At 40.5% G+C, this 17,473-nt stretch overlaps 1 protein-coding gene across 1 annotated transcript in view; it reads right to left on the bottom strand.

Annotated features, from left to right (window-relative positions):
- Positions 1–751: 751 nt before the first annotated feature.
- gpc4 (glypican 4) overlaps positions 752–17,473 on the bottom strand; it is a 28,432-nt gene continuing 11,710 nt past the window's right edge. Inside the window, exons 2-9 of the mRNA XM_079480366.1 lie at positions 11,919–12,077; positions 6,141–6,538; positions 5,570–5,735; positions 4,424–4,554; positions 4,168–4,314; positions 3,952–4,076; positions 3,699–3,871; positions 752–3,579 (exon numbers count right to left, since the gene is read on the bottom strand). Coding sequence (XP_079336492.1) covers positions 3,359–3,579; positions 3,699–3,871; positions 3,952–4,076; positions 4,168–4,314; positions 4,424–4,554; positions 5,570–5,735; positions 6,141–6,538; positions 11,919–12,077 — 1,520 coding nt within the window. The 3' untranslated portion in view covers positions 752–3,358. The remainder of the gene's footprint in view (positions 3,580–3,698; positions 3,872–3,951; positions 4,077–4,167; positions 4,315–4,423; positions 4,555–5,569; positions 5,736–6,140; positions 6,539–11,918; positions 12,078–17,473) is intronic.

Here is a 17,473-nt window from a genome sequence, read left to right as displayed (position 1 = left end):
TACAGTTACTATTTTATTGTAACAGATTACATTACATAGATTACATTACCTTTTTTTGTTTGGGTAAACCTACCACTTTTACTGTTAAGACAACCAAACAACCCAAGATAGCAGTCTAACATGTTATTGTTTACAAGCATTTATGTTCGCTAATTATTGTTCAAGAACAGTGTTAATATTCACAAACCGTAAGGCCTCTTTTCTATTCTTTAATCATTTTTATTGTTATCAAACAGACACTTGTCAACAAATGTAATCAAAAAGTAGTCCGATTACGTTACAAGAAATGTGTAATCTAATGGATTACGTTACTGACTACAAATTTGGCCGCAAAGTGTGTAATCAGTAACCGATTACAATTCCCAAGTAATCTAGCTCTGTATATACATCTATATAATTTGAGTAAATGTAAGTAAAATCACCGAATTATTTGTGTTCTTTGAATTTAAAACATGTTGAATTATCTAACAATTGTGAATGATGTGGAATCATTGTGGTGGGAGTTTTATACTTTGGAACAGATATTATTTTAAGCTTTTTTTGTAATTTGCGAGAAGAAATAGTTAAATATTTACAGAGAAACTTAATGAATGGCTGTCATTAATCAATGGTCATGATTGTGTCAAGCATGTGTTGTTTGGTATCCACAGGTTCCCTTCACAAAACTTCTTCAAAGCAATCATGTCATTTACACTGTAAAGAAAGTGTTGATCATGTAAAGCAAAAAAAGAGCAGACATGACAACACATTTTAAATATCTGCAGTCTTTATTTCAACAAGACTAGGAAATGTTTAATATAACTTTTCTTTTACATTTTTACCATCTATCTCTTTGTTTTCCCCATATTAAGAAGATACTCTGAATGGGTAAAATCTGATGAACATCTCTCAGAGACCACTAAATCGACTGCTCATTATTTACAATTTCTTACTGTCTTTTAGTCTCTCTCTCTCTTCACTCTTCATCACTGTACAGGGCAGCAGGAAAACAACAACCGCAATCTGTCCATCTAAAGTTCAGTATCCAGATTAATGATGACACTGGTTCGGGTAGCAATCCTCTGCAAACAAGTGTCCATGATACGTCTTGATACGTCCATGTCATATTTACTTTGAACGCGAGACACTTATTCCTGGTCTTTATATCATATCATACATGTGACAGAGGGGAGCTTCGAATCATACGAAAGGGTAGAAAACAAATATTGCTTCTGAATCATGGCACACATTGCAAATCAGTCTGGACTAAAAATACATCATCAAGCTGAGGTGTGGAGCATCACTTCTGTACAGAGATCTTTACTCTTTCCATGCCCCCTGAAACCCTGACAAATATCTATTCGCGTCTTAGGACTGGCCATTCATACACATGTACTGAAATGGATAAAGGAAAAAGGAATACGTTTAAATCGTATATCATTTCGGATAAAATGCATGTTGCAGATAGGTTTAAAAGCATTTAAAACTTGCCGTGAGGTATTTGAATGCCAATTAAAAGTGCATGTGACGTCAGGAACAAAAAAGAATTTATGGCCAGCCCCGTCCTTGCATCCCCTTGTACAATTTTCACAATTCCCATACATAGAACTATGATGATAAAGAAAAGATAATGGTAGCTTTGCTTTACAAGATCTAAATGTTACATTGCATGAAATCTGTAGCCAACACAAAACCATCAATTACAATTGTCAAATTGTTAGAATGCGTTCCTCTACAGATATAAATATTGTGAATACTGATATTAAAAGACCTAGTAGAGAAAAGCATGCTGCCTTTCAAATAGATGTGTGGTTAAATAACTTACTGTACAAGAACGAGGGGATAGTTTACTGAGAAGGGGTGGAAAGCTCTTCAGTACGTTACTGAGGAAACCAACACTGCATTTGTCAGACATTTGTGTGGAAAACGTATTTATAGCAACTTAGATTAAAAATCATTTAAAAGAACATAAAACGAGTGTTAGATCGTACCACATATTGTCTATTACGCTAAATGAGGAATGACTTTAAACACTGTACCAAAGATTGATTTTCTATGAATATGAAAATGCAAACACAGAACTGACAATTGGGAATGGAAAAGGTCAGAAATTATGTTGCAAACAAAATAAAAAACTAAAGAACAATCTGAGGCCATCCACCCACTCAGCACCAGTTGCCATTCCGGTGAAGTGGAATCAGCTGCAGTACCTATCATTTAGTTTGATATCATTTATACCTTAAAATAAACTTCTAGCAAAAGAAAAACACCTCCTCATATAACCCTGTGTACAATTCGTCATTATTCATATCCATCCTCACAGCTCAGTCTGAAGCAATCTGCAGTTGTTCGCTCTTATCTAACTGGCCCTCCTGTAAATTCATAAATAAACATCCATGCAGTAAAAACCTTACCGAGGCCATTCTCTCCACATCATACATGATACACGTGTATGCTGTGCTATGAAAAGCCTCTTCATCCATCAACTTTCACAAGACACCTTACCTAACCAAAGCTCCTTACTGTGACATAATCCACACAATAAGTTATTAGTGAAGACTATATTCTCAAGTTATACATTCGCTGGACCACTGAAAATATATGGGATGATGAGATGGGGCTGCGATAGTGAGGACTTGGAAGACTAAAAAAAACCAATACAAATCTTAATGCACTCCTTGACAAACCAACTCAACCCACTTAGCTAGAACATTCTTTCCCATGAGTCTCTCTGATTTCATTCATCAAGGCAGCAACCTATACATAGACACAAATGCACATTCCTGTTTGTCACAGCCCTTGTTTGCATAAGTCCTTTCAGATAAAGGACCAATGTAAGGCATCCTATGTTTTGTACCTCAACATCCAGGAACTAATTAATGAACAGCTAACTAAAGCATCCAAGCAAGCGCGCACGCACGCACGCACACACTAATTCGCACAAACGGGTTAAAATCCTGTCTAGTTAGTACTTCAAACAGATTTGCTTAAATCAGTTTATACCTGTGTTATATTGGTTGATTATTTAAAGCGCTCAGATGATATATACAGCCATCCATACATACCATTCACACAGACGGATACACACACACACACAAAACCTATTCCGAGTACTGCAGCCATGAAAAACAAAACTGACAGACTGAATGTGAGGAAGCGTAATGCTGCGTGGAAACTTAAAGCTGTACATAAATGAAGTCCGCTCTCATAAAAAACAGAAATAAAGTGAAGTTTTTTCTGAATATGAATAACTTGAGTGTGTTCTCCAGATGGCAGGCAGAGGCAGATCCTGAAAGCAGTCTCTGTAATGTCCTATAGCAGTTTTCTGCTCTCTCTTTCAAATTCTTACAAACACTCATCCTCCCTCATTTGGCCGCTTTTATCTTGTGTGGAGAGTGAGCAAGGCCAGAAGGAGAGCCGTCGCTGCCAGTGCCAGGCTGCAGGGTGCCAACTGGGTTCCACGAGAGGAGTGGACAATGCTATTAGTCTTAATGATACGTGGCTTGATCGGTGATGGGGTTGAGAAGTAGATATCTCCATCGCTGTCGCAAGAGGGGGAGTCGCAGCCACTTCCACTTTCCTCTCCGCTGCCGGCATCCCCTGAAGGGCCAGATTACATCATGTTAATAACAGGCTTAATTGATGTCATTCTTTCACACTTAAAGGGACAGTGTACCCAGATGCTGTATAACAATTAGGAAATAAAAAACGACTCATACCATTGTTAAATGAGATGTCATTGCCAGTGTAGGCAGCTTTAAGCCAGCTGGTCATTTCTTTCAGCACTGCAATCTGACGACGAATGACCATGTCTGGTTTGGTGATGTCAACTTCCACATCAGGATTTGACACCTGATTGGCTAAGCCGCTTCCCATAATGACAGATTCATACCTGTTCGTGAAAATTTAAGGGTGAGTGACTGCTCTGTGTTGATGGCAAGTTTATTAAGGAATGGGGAGATTTTATCATACCTGCTTTTGGCCGTGCCATTCCAGCACTCATCACCCGGGGCAACCCTGTCCCCAACACAGACGGTGTCTGGAAGCGTGGACCAGAACTTCTTGGCGTGTTTGAGCTTCTTCTTGGCATCCATCAACTAGGAAACAAACACACAGTTACAAATGCTTCATTGAAATGCTTTAAAGAAAGCATTTAGAAGAGGTAATAGGTGGCCAGCAAACGCTTACCAATCGGTCCAAACTGGTGCCAGCTGCAGTGGTGGGTCTGGCTTCAGGGCTGTAGGGTCGGAAACGCCCAGGAAACCCTGAATCTTTAACAGAGCGCTTTGTTCGGAAAGCCATGTTAGGTTTAGGCTGCCCACAACCCTGGAACACCTGAAAGACAAAAATGTATATAAAAAGCTCTGACATGCATTTCTGATTAAATTCCCTCCGAGGATAACCTTCAAACACAAAAACACATGAAAATACCAAAATTACTGACCTTCTGTGAGACCTGTATGCTGTTCTCCTGCATGTTCATGATGGCATCCGAAATTTTCACGTCTATGGGATCAATGACGGACTCGAAGTTGAAAGGACCCTCTAATCTCTCAGCAAGACCCAACATGGAATCTAAAATCAAAGACCAATTTGTTAACTTGTATCTCCTAAAAACAATTGGACTACACATACAGATCAACCCATCAAAAACACCCAATGCAGTAACACACATCAGCCACTAGAGGGAAGCAGTCTGCTGTCTGCTGAATCTCACATCGTAAAGAACCGTAGTCTGTTGTGAGAACAGCCGGAGGCCTGAAAAGGCGCCCCAATTAAAGTTCCCTCAAAGCTGACAAGCAGGGTGAGCAAAACCAGTCCCAGAGAACTGTGGGCCAGGAACAGCTTGTGAGAGAACACAGGAGAATGTGTGGCGGGACCTGAGACCGAGGCACATCACACTTTATGAAACACACACACACACACAGGAAAAAGAGAGCAGCACCCCAGCATTCACTTCTAATTCAACTCCGTTTCAATCCTGATTTCAGCTGAGCCCTCACAAATGGTTTTGGCCTCCGAGCAAGTGGAAAAACTGTAGCCGTTTTAACATGACCCATTCATTTTTAATCTGTACTTCTTATACTCATAAAATGAGACTCCTGCTTTGTCTGGAAAATTGCTTCAATGTCGAGTACTAGTAATACATCAACGTTTTAGCCAATTAAGGCTGTTTTCACACTTCGATTCATTTGATTGCCTGATCTGAGTGTGATGCCCACCCTCCATGTTCCTGGTTACCTTTTTCATGTCGTGCTTTTGGATTCAAACCGTTGTACGTTTGCATTACCTAAGTGTCTCTGTGAGCGCCAGTGACAGCTATTTACCACTGTCGCTAAGAACCAACTTTCATTGTGTTATTGAAGCCTTTATTTAATTGGATTTGCTTGTTGTGGATGCACGGAATGAAATGCAAAAAATGCAAGATGCTTATGACTGATCCGGAACATAACATGAGTAGTTCTCAAAATGTTGGCATTCATACAAACTTAGTTCAGAAAACCCCTTTTGCACAACGAACCAAATAAGCTGGACTCGGGTCCCAAAACAAAATGCTCTAGTGCAAAAAATCCCCCAAAGCATCTCTTACCGAGGAAGTTATTCCATTCAGTGTCCAGGTCAGCCTGATTGGCCAGGCAGCCACGCATGACGTTGAGACAGTAGTTCTTGCAGGGCTTCAATGCCACCTGGCCAGTACAATACGGGCAGTATAACATCTTCATAGCTGCACGCACACAGCTCGGAGACGCACTTACCTGAAAGGACAAAAAGAGGGGAGGCGATTAGCAGAGTCAGCGAAACCGAAAGGTTAATGAGTCCATAACCTAATTCAAATACCTGATGTAGCTGACAAACACTGTACAAAGAGTATAAGTGATACTTCACCTTTTATAAGGTCAATGCTGAAGTTGAGTTTGCTCGGTTTGTCTTTGAGGTACAATTGCTTCTGCAAACTCAATCCACAAACCGAGTTGCCTTGGCCTCTGATCTTTTAATGCTAGAAGATAAGCCCCTATGGGTGCAACCAGGTGTCCACCTTCACATACTGATAAACTCGAAACGTGTACTTTTTATCTGTGTTGCCCCTGAACTCTGACTCTGTCAATAAACAAAACCTAAATGGCTAAAATTCTTAATTCAACACAGCAAATGATTCTTACCGTGGAGACTTTGCCCACCACTTCGGGCATGAGTGCCAGACCACGGGTGAACGTGCGGACTGCGATGAAGGACCGTGTCAGCTGTAGGCGGAGCTTGCGCGGAACGTCGCCGAAGGGCTTGAGCTGCTCCATGTGTCTGCTGACGCACTCCATGTACGAGTCATTAAACTCGTACTGAACATTGACCAACCGGAACATGCGCTCCAGAAGCTCCGTCCAGAACTCCGCCAACATGTCGTCCAGGTTGACGGCGCTGCTCCCGTGAGAATAGTATCGTCCCAGCTCTTGAAAGAAGTGCTTGAAAAGTTCGGCGTTCTTTACATACATTAAGCCGTAAGTCCGGACGAACATGTCGTGAAGGGATTTCTCAGCATTGCTCAACAGCTCTCTAAAGAACTCTGTGGAAAAAGAACAATAGTGAAAGAGCCGGTTAGTTTTAAAAGTAACAAAGATGATACAGTTATTTGCTGGCATGAATGTTCAAGTGAGAGACGAAATGCATTTCAAAAGACAACAAAAATGGAACTTGAGGTCACAATTTAATCTTTTTTCCCCATAAAACGATTTTAAAACTGAAAGGGCGAGTTATTTTTGGGTGAACTATTATTTAACTGGGATTATGTTGACATTTTTCAGTTCATATATGAAAACATTTGCGAATGAGATTGTTGAAGATGTTAGCATATCTTATCTTTAAAAGTATGTGGACTATGAACACAAATACAACAGAGCTCATGTTTTGAGCACATAACATGAAAGAAAATGTGCAAAAGCAGCACACAGACGGTCAACTTCAGCACGTTTCATTTGTATTAAACCATGAAAGTTCAGCTGGCAGCGCATCCATTACTTTGTCATTACAATGACACTCAGGAGAGAGTGATTTAGAGCTCCAGCGAGCCCTCGGCCCAAATCATTCTCACGGACTGGAAAACCCAACAGAACTGCCAGTGTCGGCCAGAAAAGCACACATTATTATCTAAACAGATTAATGCATATTCCATTCCAGCCAACACAAGTTTTTCACTCTCACATTCTGGGAAAATAACTTTTTGTATCTGAGGAGAAAGAGCAGAGAGCGCAGAAAGCATCAATAGAAGTGGCAGAAAAGGATGAAGGGTTCGAATAGGTAACGTCTCGCCCATCAAGCCGCTTGAGGCTGACTGCTATCAATGGCATTTTCCTGTTGTCACATTCCATTCGCTTTTCTCTGCACTTCTCTCGCGCCGTCCTTCAGAAGGCCCCTCAATAGGATTACTGAATAATGCCCACCCCCTCCCCTAAAAGCGACCTGTGCCCCCCTGAAAGCCCTCGCACTCGCTGACTCTCCTCGGCTTCAGTTCATCAGTGCCTTCAGAAGGCTCTCTTCATTGGAGACGGGGAACAATGACCTACTTCATCCTGTGGAATGTCAGACCCCCCCATTCCTAAATAATCCAGCTACTCTCTCCCATGAAACTCTCTCCTCACAACCCTACTTTTTTAATCTGAACAAAATGAGAATTCCAAAGAAATGCTTCACCTCTCTCCCGCGCTCACACATGCCCTCCACGCAAAACGCGCCATTTGTTTTTGCCTTTGTATCACCTTTCCCCACTCACAAAAAGCCCTGCAGAACAGATGCCCGGCGCATAATGAGCCAGTCTTTGAAGTGTTAAACAGCCACGAATGTGAAAGCGTCGCCTGACGTTCCCGTAAAACGTCTTTCACAACCCTAGTCTTTATCAAGGCAAACCAAGACACCTCAGGTTTATAAACAAACAATACACGCAAGCCAAGTCACAGTCGTGCTGTCAATCGCAACCCGAGCGAACGCAGTCAGCAAAACAGCATGAGCGTATTCCCTAACAGACCCGTCCTGCTGTGTAACCACGGATACCGGAAATACCGCAGCCCATTGCGTTTAGCTCCCCTCCCACGAATGGCCCTCGGCCCCTGGTCCCACACAGGGAGAGAGATAGAAGGCACCCAGCTCCCCGCTCCATTGACAGAGATTAAACCTTAAGGGCCACCGCACCCGCTTCTACCCAGGTACCCTGGAATGTCAGCTGTCACAAGTTTCAAGTCAGGGAATAGAGAGGAAAAAAAACTGAGAAAGAAATGGAGGAAGATGAGGAGTGGAAGAGAGTTTTCCACGTTAGCGTGTCAGCAGTTACCAAAGAAAATTTGAATTTGCATGACTCAAGACGACCACTTCAAGGAAATGTACGTTAGATCAACGTCAAGCAGGAGGACTTTTTGTAGTTTTTGGAAGAATTTCGATTCCTGCAACAGTGCACATGCATTAAATCATGACATCTCAGAAGCAACTAGAGATGATAATTATACCCCAACTTTAAGGCAAACGTTTTATGTACTTTAAACCAAGCAAGCAGCTCAACCTCTTTAAATCTTACCCAACATAACTACTGAGATTTTGGGACCAAGCAATGTCAACATAAGCATTTGTGAACCATTTCAGGCATCTTACTTTGTCATTTTAAGTCACTTTATGATATACATGAGTCTGCCAAAAGCAGGCTGGGGGCCTCCCTTCTGATTTTCCCATTAAAATGCATTTCTCGCGCAGTGATTGCTTTAGAAATGTGTGTGAAAGGTTAAACGCAAACATGCCTGCTTGGAGAATTACAACGCCACATTACATTGTCTATTAGGGGGAGTAGAAAATGTGTTTAGACACACATTTCAACAAGCGCTTTAAAACAGGTCCCAAAACCCTGAGCGTTTTAACATGTTTCTCAAACATTTGCAAGAGGGAAAAAACCCAGGTTCCACTCCAAACTTTGTCCCCCCTTCCATCCTAACTTATCCTCCCTTCTTTACTTTTCTTTATCCCAGGCAGTAATTGTTCCCCATTTGTGCCAATTAGCTGCTCAGCTTCTTTCTGTCCTTGCGGGATATCAGAACCCCCGCCAAGGTGTCGAGGATGAGAATTTGGTAGGGGATTAATCCTGAATCTTCTGGATTCTTCAGACGGGGTTTACTCAGACCCAGACCGGACACACGGGGAGGAAAAAACACAGCCATCTCCAGAGAAAAACTATTTCTGGAAGGGGACTTAATTGCCCGTGACTCCAACCTTGAGACTTTCAAAGCACAGGCTGCTTTCAATAACTACCCCCCAACACGCACACAAACTCTCTTTTATGTGTGTGTGTGCTTAAATTAATTTAATCTTAATTACATCTAGTGGCTGTGTTGATAGCGAATGTTTCCTCTGCACTTCCTGCTGAGCAATTTGTGTGTTGCCATTTAGTGTTCATTACCAAACTACAAGGGATGGGTCATGACAACCAACTACTCGATAACAGACCAGTTAAGCAGCGATGTTGACTAGTTTGTATTTTTCTGATTAAATAAATGTTTTCTCGTAAAGTAATGTCAGTTGTTTATTATAAGTATTTTTAACATCTATAATTACATATAAAAAAAGATATTTGTTTAACATTTTTTATCAGTTATATCTTGTTGGTTGTATTTTGTACAAACGTTTGTGTAACTAAAACAGGAAGTTGATCTCTACCAGCGTTGTTTACGTCATCCTGAGAGGTCTATAGCACATTTTTCTCATTTTATTGTCTTACTAAAATAAAGGACTTTATGGTTTTTCTCATTCTTCATTGTTATACACTGCTTATACTATATCTGTTTAATGGCTATATCTGGCTAAAAGTCAATGCAAATGCTTTATGACAGTTTGCTACATTTTAGCTGTTCAGTGTTAATGCCTGTAAGAAACACTATCAAGTGAAAATAAAATCATTTTTTAACCATAATCAAGGCTCAGACTTTTTCATTTTGAAAATAACAATAACTTCGTCATTAAGGATGTTACTTATACAGTAAAGGTAAAACGCGTCGTCTGAGGCTAGAACTACTTATAAACCCACAAAGATGTTCACGCATCACATTTACACCCTAGACACTTCCATAGTGCAGAAAACACTTACGTTAGAATAAAAGAATGTATTGAGAGTGTCTTTGTTTGGAAGTATAAAAGCTATTGGCATTTTAAGGCTGTTTAGCTCATTAAGTCACATGCCAGGGTCTAGTGCACATTTAACGCAGCCTGGCGATTCAGCGCGCATTCCCACGGTGAGAGTTCAAAAGACCTAAGAACCTGGAGATGGAGGAGAAATGAAAGGTATAACAGGCTGATGGCAGAGCGAAAAGGGGGAGAACGGGAACAAAAGGCAAGAGAGGAAAAAAGAGCAGGGGAGGAGAAGGCTACGATCTGGCAACCGCCGCATTCCGACACGTCACATTCCTGCTCACATCTGGCTGCAATACACACGATCCCCGTTACCATGCACTCCCTTAAGTCTCACTTTCTTTTTGCATTCACACAAACACACCATCATGAGAACACTTCCAGTGACTTTTCATTCTCATGATGTCCCCTGTGTCCTCTATACTACTGATGTCAGATGTACAGAGACTTTACACGTGTGAAACTGTGTGAATGCTTCAAAGAACATGCAAGCGGATGGTCAAAATGCATTTTTTGGTCAAAATGGTGCCTAGGTGAGCTATTCATGTGAACGTAGAATTGTCTTCAGTAAGTAAACAGGCAGAACAAAAAATGAAATACTCTTTAAATCCAACCTTGTGTCACTGTCGATGTTAAATAAAAAAAAAACAATAAATAAATAAAAATGAATGGAATTAAAGATAGCGAGAATAATAATTTAAACAATTATTTTTATAAACATTTAATTATATTATTATTGAAATGTTCTCAATAGCATATTTTGTGTCACAATCTTGCTGGTATGGACTGTGGGAAATCTACACATCTACTCGCATCATAAGATGTTACACAGCGTTTCAAAAGTTCTTTCAGACAACCTCATGTCAAATCCCAGCTGTCTCAAATATCTGGCAACAAACTAAATTTTTGAGTTTATTTAAAATCACTTGAGTCCCCCGCCAGACAAACAGCGCTATGCTAAAGACGAATGGACACATGGGAGTCTCATTATGAAATAGCTGTGGCTGAAAGCACATTTGTGACGAATCACATGCGAGCGTCAGGCTGGAGGGAGATGCGCCCTGAACACTTAATTTATTCTACCTATTCCCACTTACAGTCCTGGCATGTTTCTTCCTCTATCAGCTTGAGGACATTTTCCTGGAAATGTATCTGCAGAACTCAAGATCCATGACATGCTCAAGCTGAACCGATCTGTATCCGTGTGATTGGGGCTTCAGTTTGTCTCAATTTTCACGTTTGACACGCGTTTCACATGACATTACAGCATAAAGGAAAAGGAACACGTAAAACATGCACTGCAGACCACAGTTAAGTGAGTGAGCGAGTGTGTGTGATGGCTGAAGGAGTGTGTCTGCGGGGTTTTCCCCTCGTGAGTGAGTCAGCAGTGTAGATGCATGTTCCCATGCACCCTCTGCCCTGCACCAGAGAAATCTGATCCCGCTCTCTCTCCTGAAATTCCCTGCCACATGCAATGCAGGGAGGAAGCATGGCGTATGCATGCATGTGTGTGGTCTGTCTGCAAGTGTGTGTGTGTGTGTGTGTGTGTGGCAGATGATTGTGGGATGTTGAGGGACAGGTGCAGAGATGGATGTATAGAATGTGTGTCTCTGGAGACGGTGAAGGCAGGCGGGGGTGTCTGTCAAAACTGAAGACTGTGTGGGGGGAGACTTTAGTACATAGCAGTCCAGCATCATAACTGATTCACATAAAGAATATGCCAAACACAAAGCATTCTGATTTGTTAGATTTGGGTGCTGAGAGTGTAAAAGGCTGGGGTTGCTTACGGTCAAAGTGACGGTGCCTCTGGGTGAAGGTGCTCTGCAGGTTGGAGCTGAGCTGATGGACGGGCGCTTTGAGGTCCGTGCGGCTCTGTTGACTCAACTTCTCTTCCATCTCAAGAGTGCAGCAAGAGAAACCTTGAGGACAGACTTTCAGATGAGATCCTGACAGAGAGAGAAAGAGAACATATGTAATGTTTTGCAATGACAAAACAGAAAAGGCAACGAGTGGGGTTAGATACACTAACTGTAAAATACCTGCGCAGAGCATAACAACACAAAAACACTGCAATTACCAAAATACAACAACATAAAATATATACAAATAATGTAACAAGAGATTTATAAATTTTGGCCAATAATAGGTATCAGATAATAAAAGCAATTTTAAGGTTTAAACACAGTCGATATTCAGGTCCCATATATGCTGTCAATCAAAAGAGGACAGGAAAATGCAAAGTGCTCTGTATATAGAAAGTGTTAAGAACCACCACCAGTTTGATGTTCAATATTAAATCATTGTATGAATTAATAACATTCAGAAATTTAAGAAATATAAATTTTATCCTTAAAATCTGTATCGGCAGATATCACTCCGAATAACCAGCTATCGGTATCAGTGGAGAAATGTTGTATCGGTGCATCTCTAGTAATACGTTTACCATGTTAACTTTGTATAGGAAATATTTAAGGTTTTGCACTATTTTAGGTCACTAATCAAATAAACAAACAAACACGTGGCAACAAGTTTCTTTCAACCAAATGTCAGACTTCATTATTTCCAATGAACACAAGGTGGTCTTTGGAGGATTCCTATATCATGCTATGACCATAGATGATAGATCATCAGGGTTTATGGAATATATGGAGTTGAGTACATGCTGTCATTAAAGTAAAACAAATTTCAATCCATTTTTTACTAATTTTTATACTTACATAATTTGTCCAAAAAAAAACAGAATTGTATCCAATTAGAAAATGTCAAGAAGCATTTTACTCTCTGATTACATTATGATTTTATGAATGCTTTGGCAAAGTAAAGCCTCTTTCACTGTGCCAGTAAACCTTGAACCTTGATCAAGTGTTCTTTAATTCATTCTTCATGCACCCCTACAGCTAAAACTCTGAACCGAAGACAATGTGCACACAGTATAAAGCACATGTACTATTCCTGCAGCTCAACTTCAACAATCTGCGACGCCAAGATCTCCAGTTTTACACACAAAGATTAAATGTGTGCACTGCACGTCCATTAGAATAGAAGCGTGTGCCAGATGCATAAATGTACATGTTAATGTAGGTCTGAGGGACGCCAGGCCCCTCCATCATTCACCCCATCAGAAAACATGTCCACGCTGGGACATTCGAATGAACAGCGCAGAGAAACAGAGAGCGGCTGGATTAAACAAGGCGTCACATTAACATAAAGGGTATGAGCTGAGTGGACTGCGAATCGCAGCTGAAATAATGTTTTGTTTTTCTTTCCTTTTTTTAAATGCGGTTGTTGGAATTTAGGCGAACACAAGGGTCCTTTCAGAGGATTGGACTCCGACAGGCGGTTTGGCTTCTCCTGCTGTTCAGGCCACTCTAGATCTAGTGTAGTACACATCACACTAGAGTGGTCATGATGCCAAAACTGCCAGTCAAAACTAACACTTAGAGCAAAATGACCATTCCCTATCAAACTCTACCAAATTAATACCTACTGACACTGTAGAAAAAGCTAAACTGAACATGTTCTTTTGAATGATTGCGAACTCCGTGTACTTGTGCAGTGTCCTACAGACATCTCTGTGATAGCACAGCGTATCCGGTCACATGCACACATATTTATGACACGGCTCGCATCTGAGCATCTGCTGAACGAATCAGCGTGGGAGAAAAGCGAGGAGCTGTTGAGAGCTTGCAAATAATCACCAACGCCGCAAAACATCCAAGAGGAATTGTCACAGGCTATTGCCAGGGTTTGTTTTACAAGGGCGGGCAGGGCTGGATTGAGTGGCACTGTGTGTTTATGTGTGGGACAGGACAGCTTGTGCATGACAATGCTGAGATTAGCATTGCATTAACAACGCAAGGTTGTGGGTTCGATCCCAGGGGATCGATACCTATGTAAAATGTATAGGATAATGCAATTTAAGTCGCTTTGGATAAAAGCGTCTGCCAAATGCCTAAATGTAAATGTGATTAACAAGTATGATGGGACTGAGAGTGTCAATCGGCTTATTCAGTCAGGCCGGAAATAAAGCAGCTTTGCTCATCATAAATAAAACCCAAACAGAATGAATGAATCCAAAAAACTTTAGGAGTCATTTTGTAAAAGTTTTATGAGATTTATTTTAGCAATCAATTATACGCATTCCATTTTCTGCACTTCATATCTATTCTGTTTGAAATAAAGCTGGTTTATTCAAAATTGCATTGAGCACATGCATAATTTATTTGTTTTTACAATTAAAAAAGTTTGAATGCAATGAGATATGTCTGGTTCTTCCAAATATCTTCCTTTGTGTTCAGCAGAAAAAATTAATGTATGCAGGTTTGGAACAACATGAGGGTGAGTAAATGATGACAGAATTTTCACTTTTGGGTGAACTATCCCACTAAATGTAATGTTGTTACAGTGCACATGGTATTGTAGCATATATGTCAACTTAAAAAAGCGTTATCACTTTGAACATCTTTATATTTATTTATTCATTAGTTTATGTTTTTGGAGAAAAAATACATTTACTTTCAAATCTTTGGAATTTTCCACTTGCTCGGAACGTTTATTTCTCTGGAGTCTAAGCGGGTGTTAAAACTGAGAAAGAGCAGCACCTTCACCCCGCTGTGGCCCCAGACCAGCTGCACCCCTCAACTCCGCTGGGACCCCATCCAAATCACTCCCTCACTTTCACACACTTGGCATCAGGTACATTCAGACCTGCACATCATATCACAGCCCAACACACAGCTCTTTGTATACGGGCGTTCGGAAAGAGAGAACCTATCCTGAAAAAGCAAAGCAAATATTCTAGTAAAAACACCCCAAATGGAACAAAATTTAAACGCCTGGTGAATTGCTGAATGGGGAGAAACAATCTGAAAGATTTTCAGTACAGCCCATAAAGCAATCAAAAAAATCAACACTAAGATCAGTTTAATACCAGTCGAGAAATAATATCACAAGAACATAGGGTCTTTTTGATCAAAGGTGAATTGCGTAATTTCTGCGCCTCAATGCAGAAGTTCACACAGGGCAACTCAAACAAACTGAGCAATGTTTTAAAATCCCATAATATTTACACATTTCCAGTAAGTCATACAAAGACCTTACTTATAGATAAACTGACGAAGTAAAGACACTTCAGCTTTAAGAAGTGTATAATATAAATATAAATTTGACTTACAACCTTAAACAGTGATTGTATTCTATTCTATTTCCAGACATGTTTATCAGCTGTTATGCCACAGGAAGAGGTTAAAGTTGAGTGGGTGGTCTGATTTGAATGACATATTCAGCGTTTATTTTTGGAGCGCTCATTAGTTTTGTATTTAATGATCAATACCTCTATCTTTGAGCGTTAAGTCAATATGCTTGCTTGCACAAACACAGTCTTGGCAAGAATCCATTAAATACAAAGCCAAACATTCCAAAAGAAAGATGAAGTTTAAATCTATTTTCATCTACATATAATCGTTACTAGCAAACCACCTGAATATAAATCTTAAGAGGCATTTGTCTTCAATAAGTCACTTCCTGTTGCTGTTCCACAGGCCTAAGAACATTATGTTTTGCTGGCGGATGAGAGGATGGAAAATGCCCTGTGGACAAAACCCAGATTAGTCCTGACACCCCCTCGTGTTCCTCTTTCCTTCTTTTTCAGCCATGATGTGGCCCCAGACAGACTTCAACCCCACGCCACTAGCCGGCGAGCTTAACCGCTAAGGTCAGAGGTTAACAGCCACTCCTCCGAGAGAGGCCACGCACTGTGACCCTGCTAGGGACTGACCAGCAAACCCACCACCCACACACACACGCTCAATCACAGCCTGTGGACGCTCCGAGTCATAAGTCATAAATTCTCCTGGGGATTATTTCAGGCCGTCACTATAAATCGCTCTGGCCATCGCATTAACGTGCTGTTGCCAAAAGCGGCAGAGTAATGGCCTTCCCTGTTGTCTGTCTAATAAGACACATGCTGCAATTTCCATATGACGGCACAAGTGTCATCAACACCATCAGTTCTGCATACAGCCATGGTGTCAGGTTGATATGAGGCGTGAACAACCATCATTCAGTTTCTTTGGAAAAATTGAGAAGCGCCGTTTCGCTCGTCTCTGCAGCATACAGGCAAGAAATAAAAGACATCATTCTATATGCAGTTAAATGGCTAATCTAACTATTTAAGTACAACTAATAAAATGCAATAACTGTGGGAAATTGAAACGATATAAGGAGATAACAATACACCTCTTTCATTACAAAATAAAGCCAAGCACAAAACATTACGGCCTTGAGTTGCAACATCCCAGCCCATCTTTACACCAACACAAGCTACAATTACCACAGTGGGAAGGGAACTACTATTTGACAAGGAACTTTTGCCCTGCTTGTGGCCTGAGGTACAAGACAGTCTGACCTAACTAAATGTGTTTGGCTGGCTTTCATAACAGCAACAACATGCAGATGGTGATAAAACATCAAACCTTGGGGGGAAATGCGTATTGCTGGAAATCTTCATGGAATGAGCTTTTAATGAGCACTCCTCCTTTTGGCATATGCCGTTATTACCTTTAGAGATGAGAGTGGTTTAATGGGATGAAAGGCAAAGCAAAATCGAGCAGAGGCATTATAGACAGTTAAGAGCTTAATATTTCATTTCTGAATCATAGCCTTTCTATTATATGGTTGTCTCTTCCAAAATCTTGCTTTCGTGTTCAAACATGTTACTTCTGATGGCCTGCCTTCACACCATCTGTTAGAAAACAGATCTCTCCATTTCAGCCCAACTCTCTCTCTCTCTCTCTCTCTCTCTCTTTCTGTGTGGCCTAGCTATCTTTGGACTGTCCATTCTTTATTTGTAAAACCTCATGAATACAGGGCGGAGGAAGGCTTTCATAATGGCCCACAAAAAACGTCATGACAGACTGGACGGACAGAGGCCTTGCTTGAAAGACATCATGGAATAACAAACACATTTGTAGTATGCTTTATTTCTTCCATTTAGTTGACAAATATACGTGTCTTATGGTGTGAAAATCTAAATATTAATATATTATTATATATTATTAATGAAATTTATAATATAAAATAGCATAATATTTTTCAGAATTTTTGCTGTCACACCATAGGACACGTGTGCAATATAATTGTCAACTGCCCATATTCAAATAAAACCAATATTACCTGATTACGATCAAGCTTCTGCAAAAATTATTTTGTGTAATACCTTAAAAGTTTTATGTTTTGTTTATTTTGTACCATACACCTAATTCTTTGATGGTTGAATCTAACCTGACAGACCATTGAAAGCAGATACTGTACAACACTTTTTTCCATCACCAGCCAAAATTTA

This window comes from Barbatula barbatula, assembly GCF_947034865.1.
Source record: "Barbatula barbatula genome assembly, chromosome: 18".
Taxonomy (NCBI): domain Eukaryota; kingdom Metazoa; phylum Chordata; class Actinopteri; order Cypriniformes; family Nemacheilidae; genus Barbatula; species Barbatula barbatula.
This window is presented reverse-complemented; position numbering and strand designations above follow the sequence as displayed.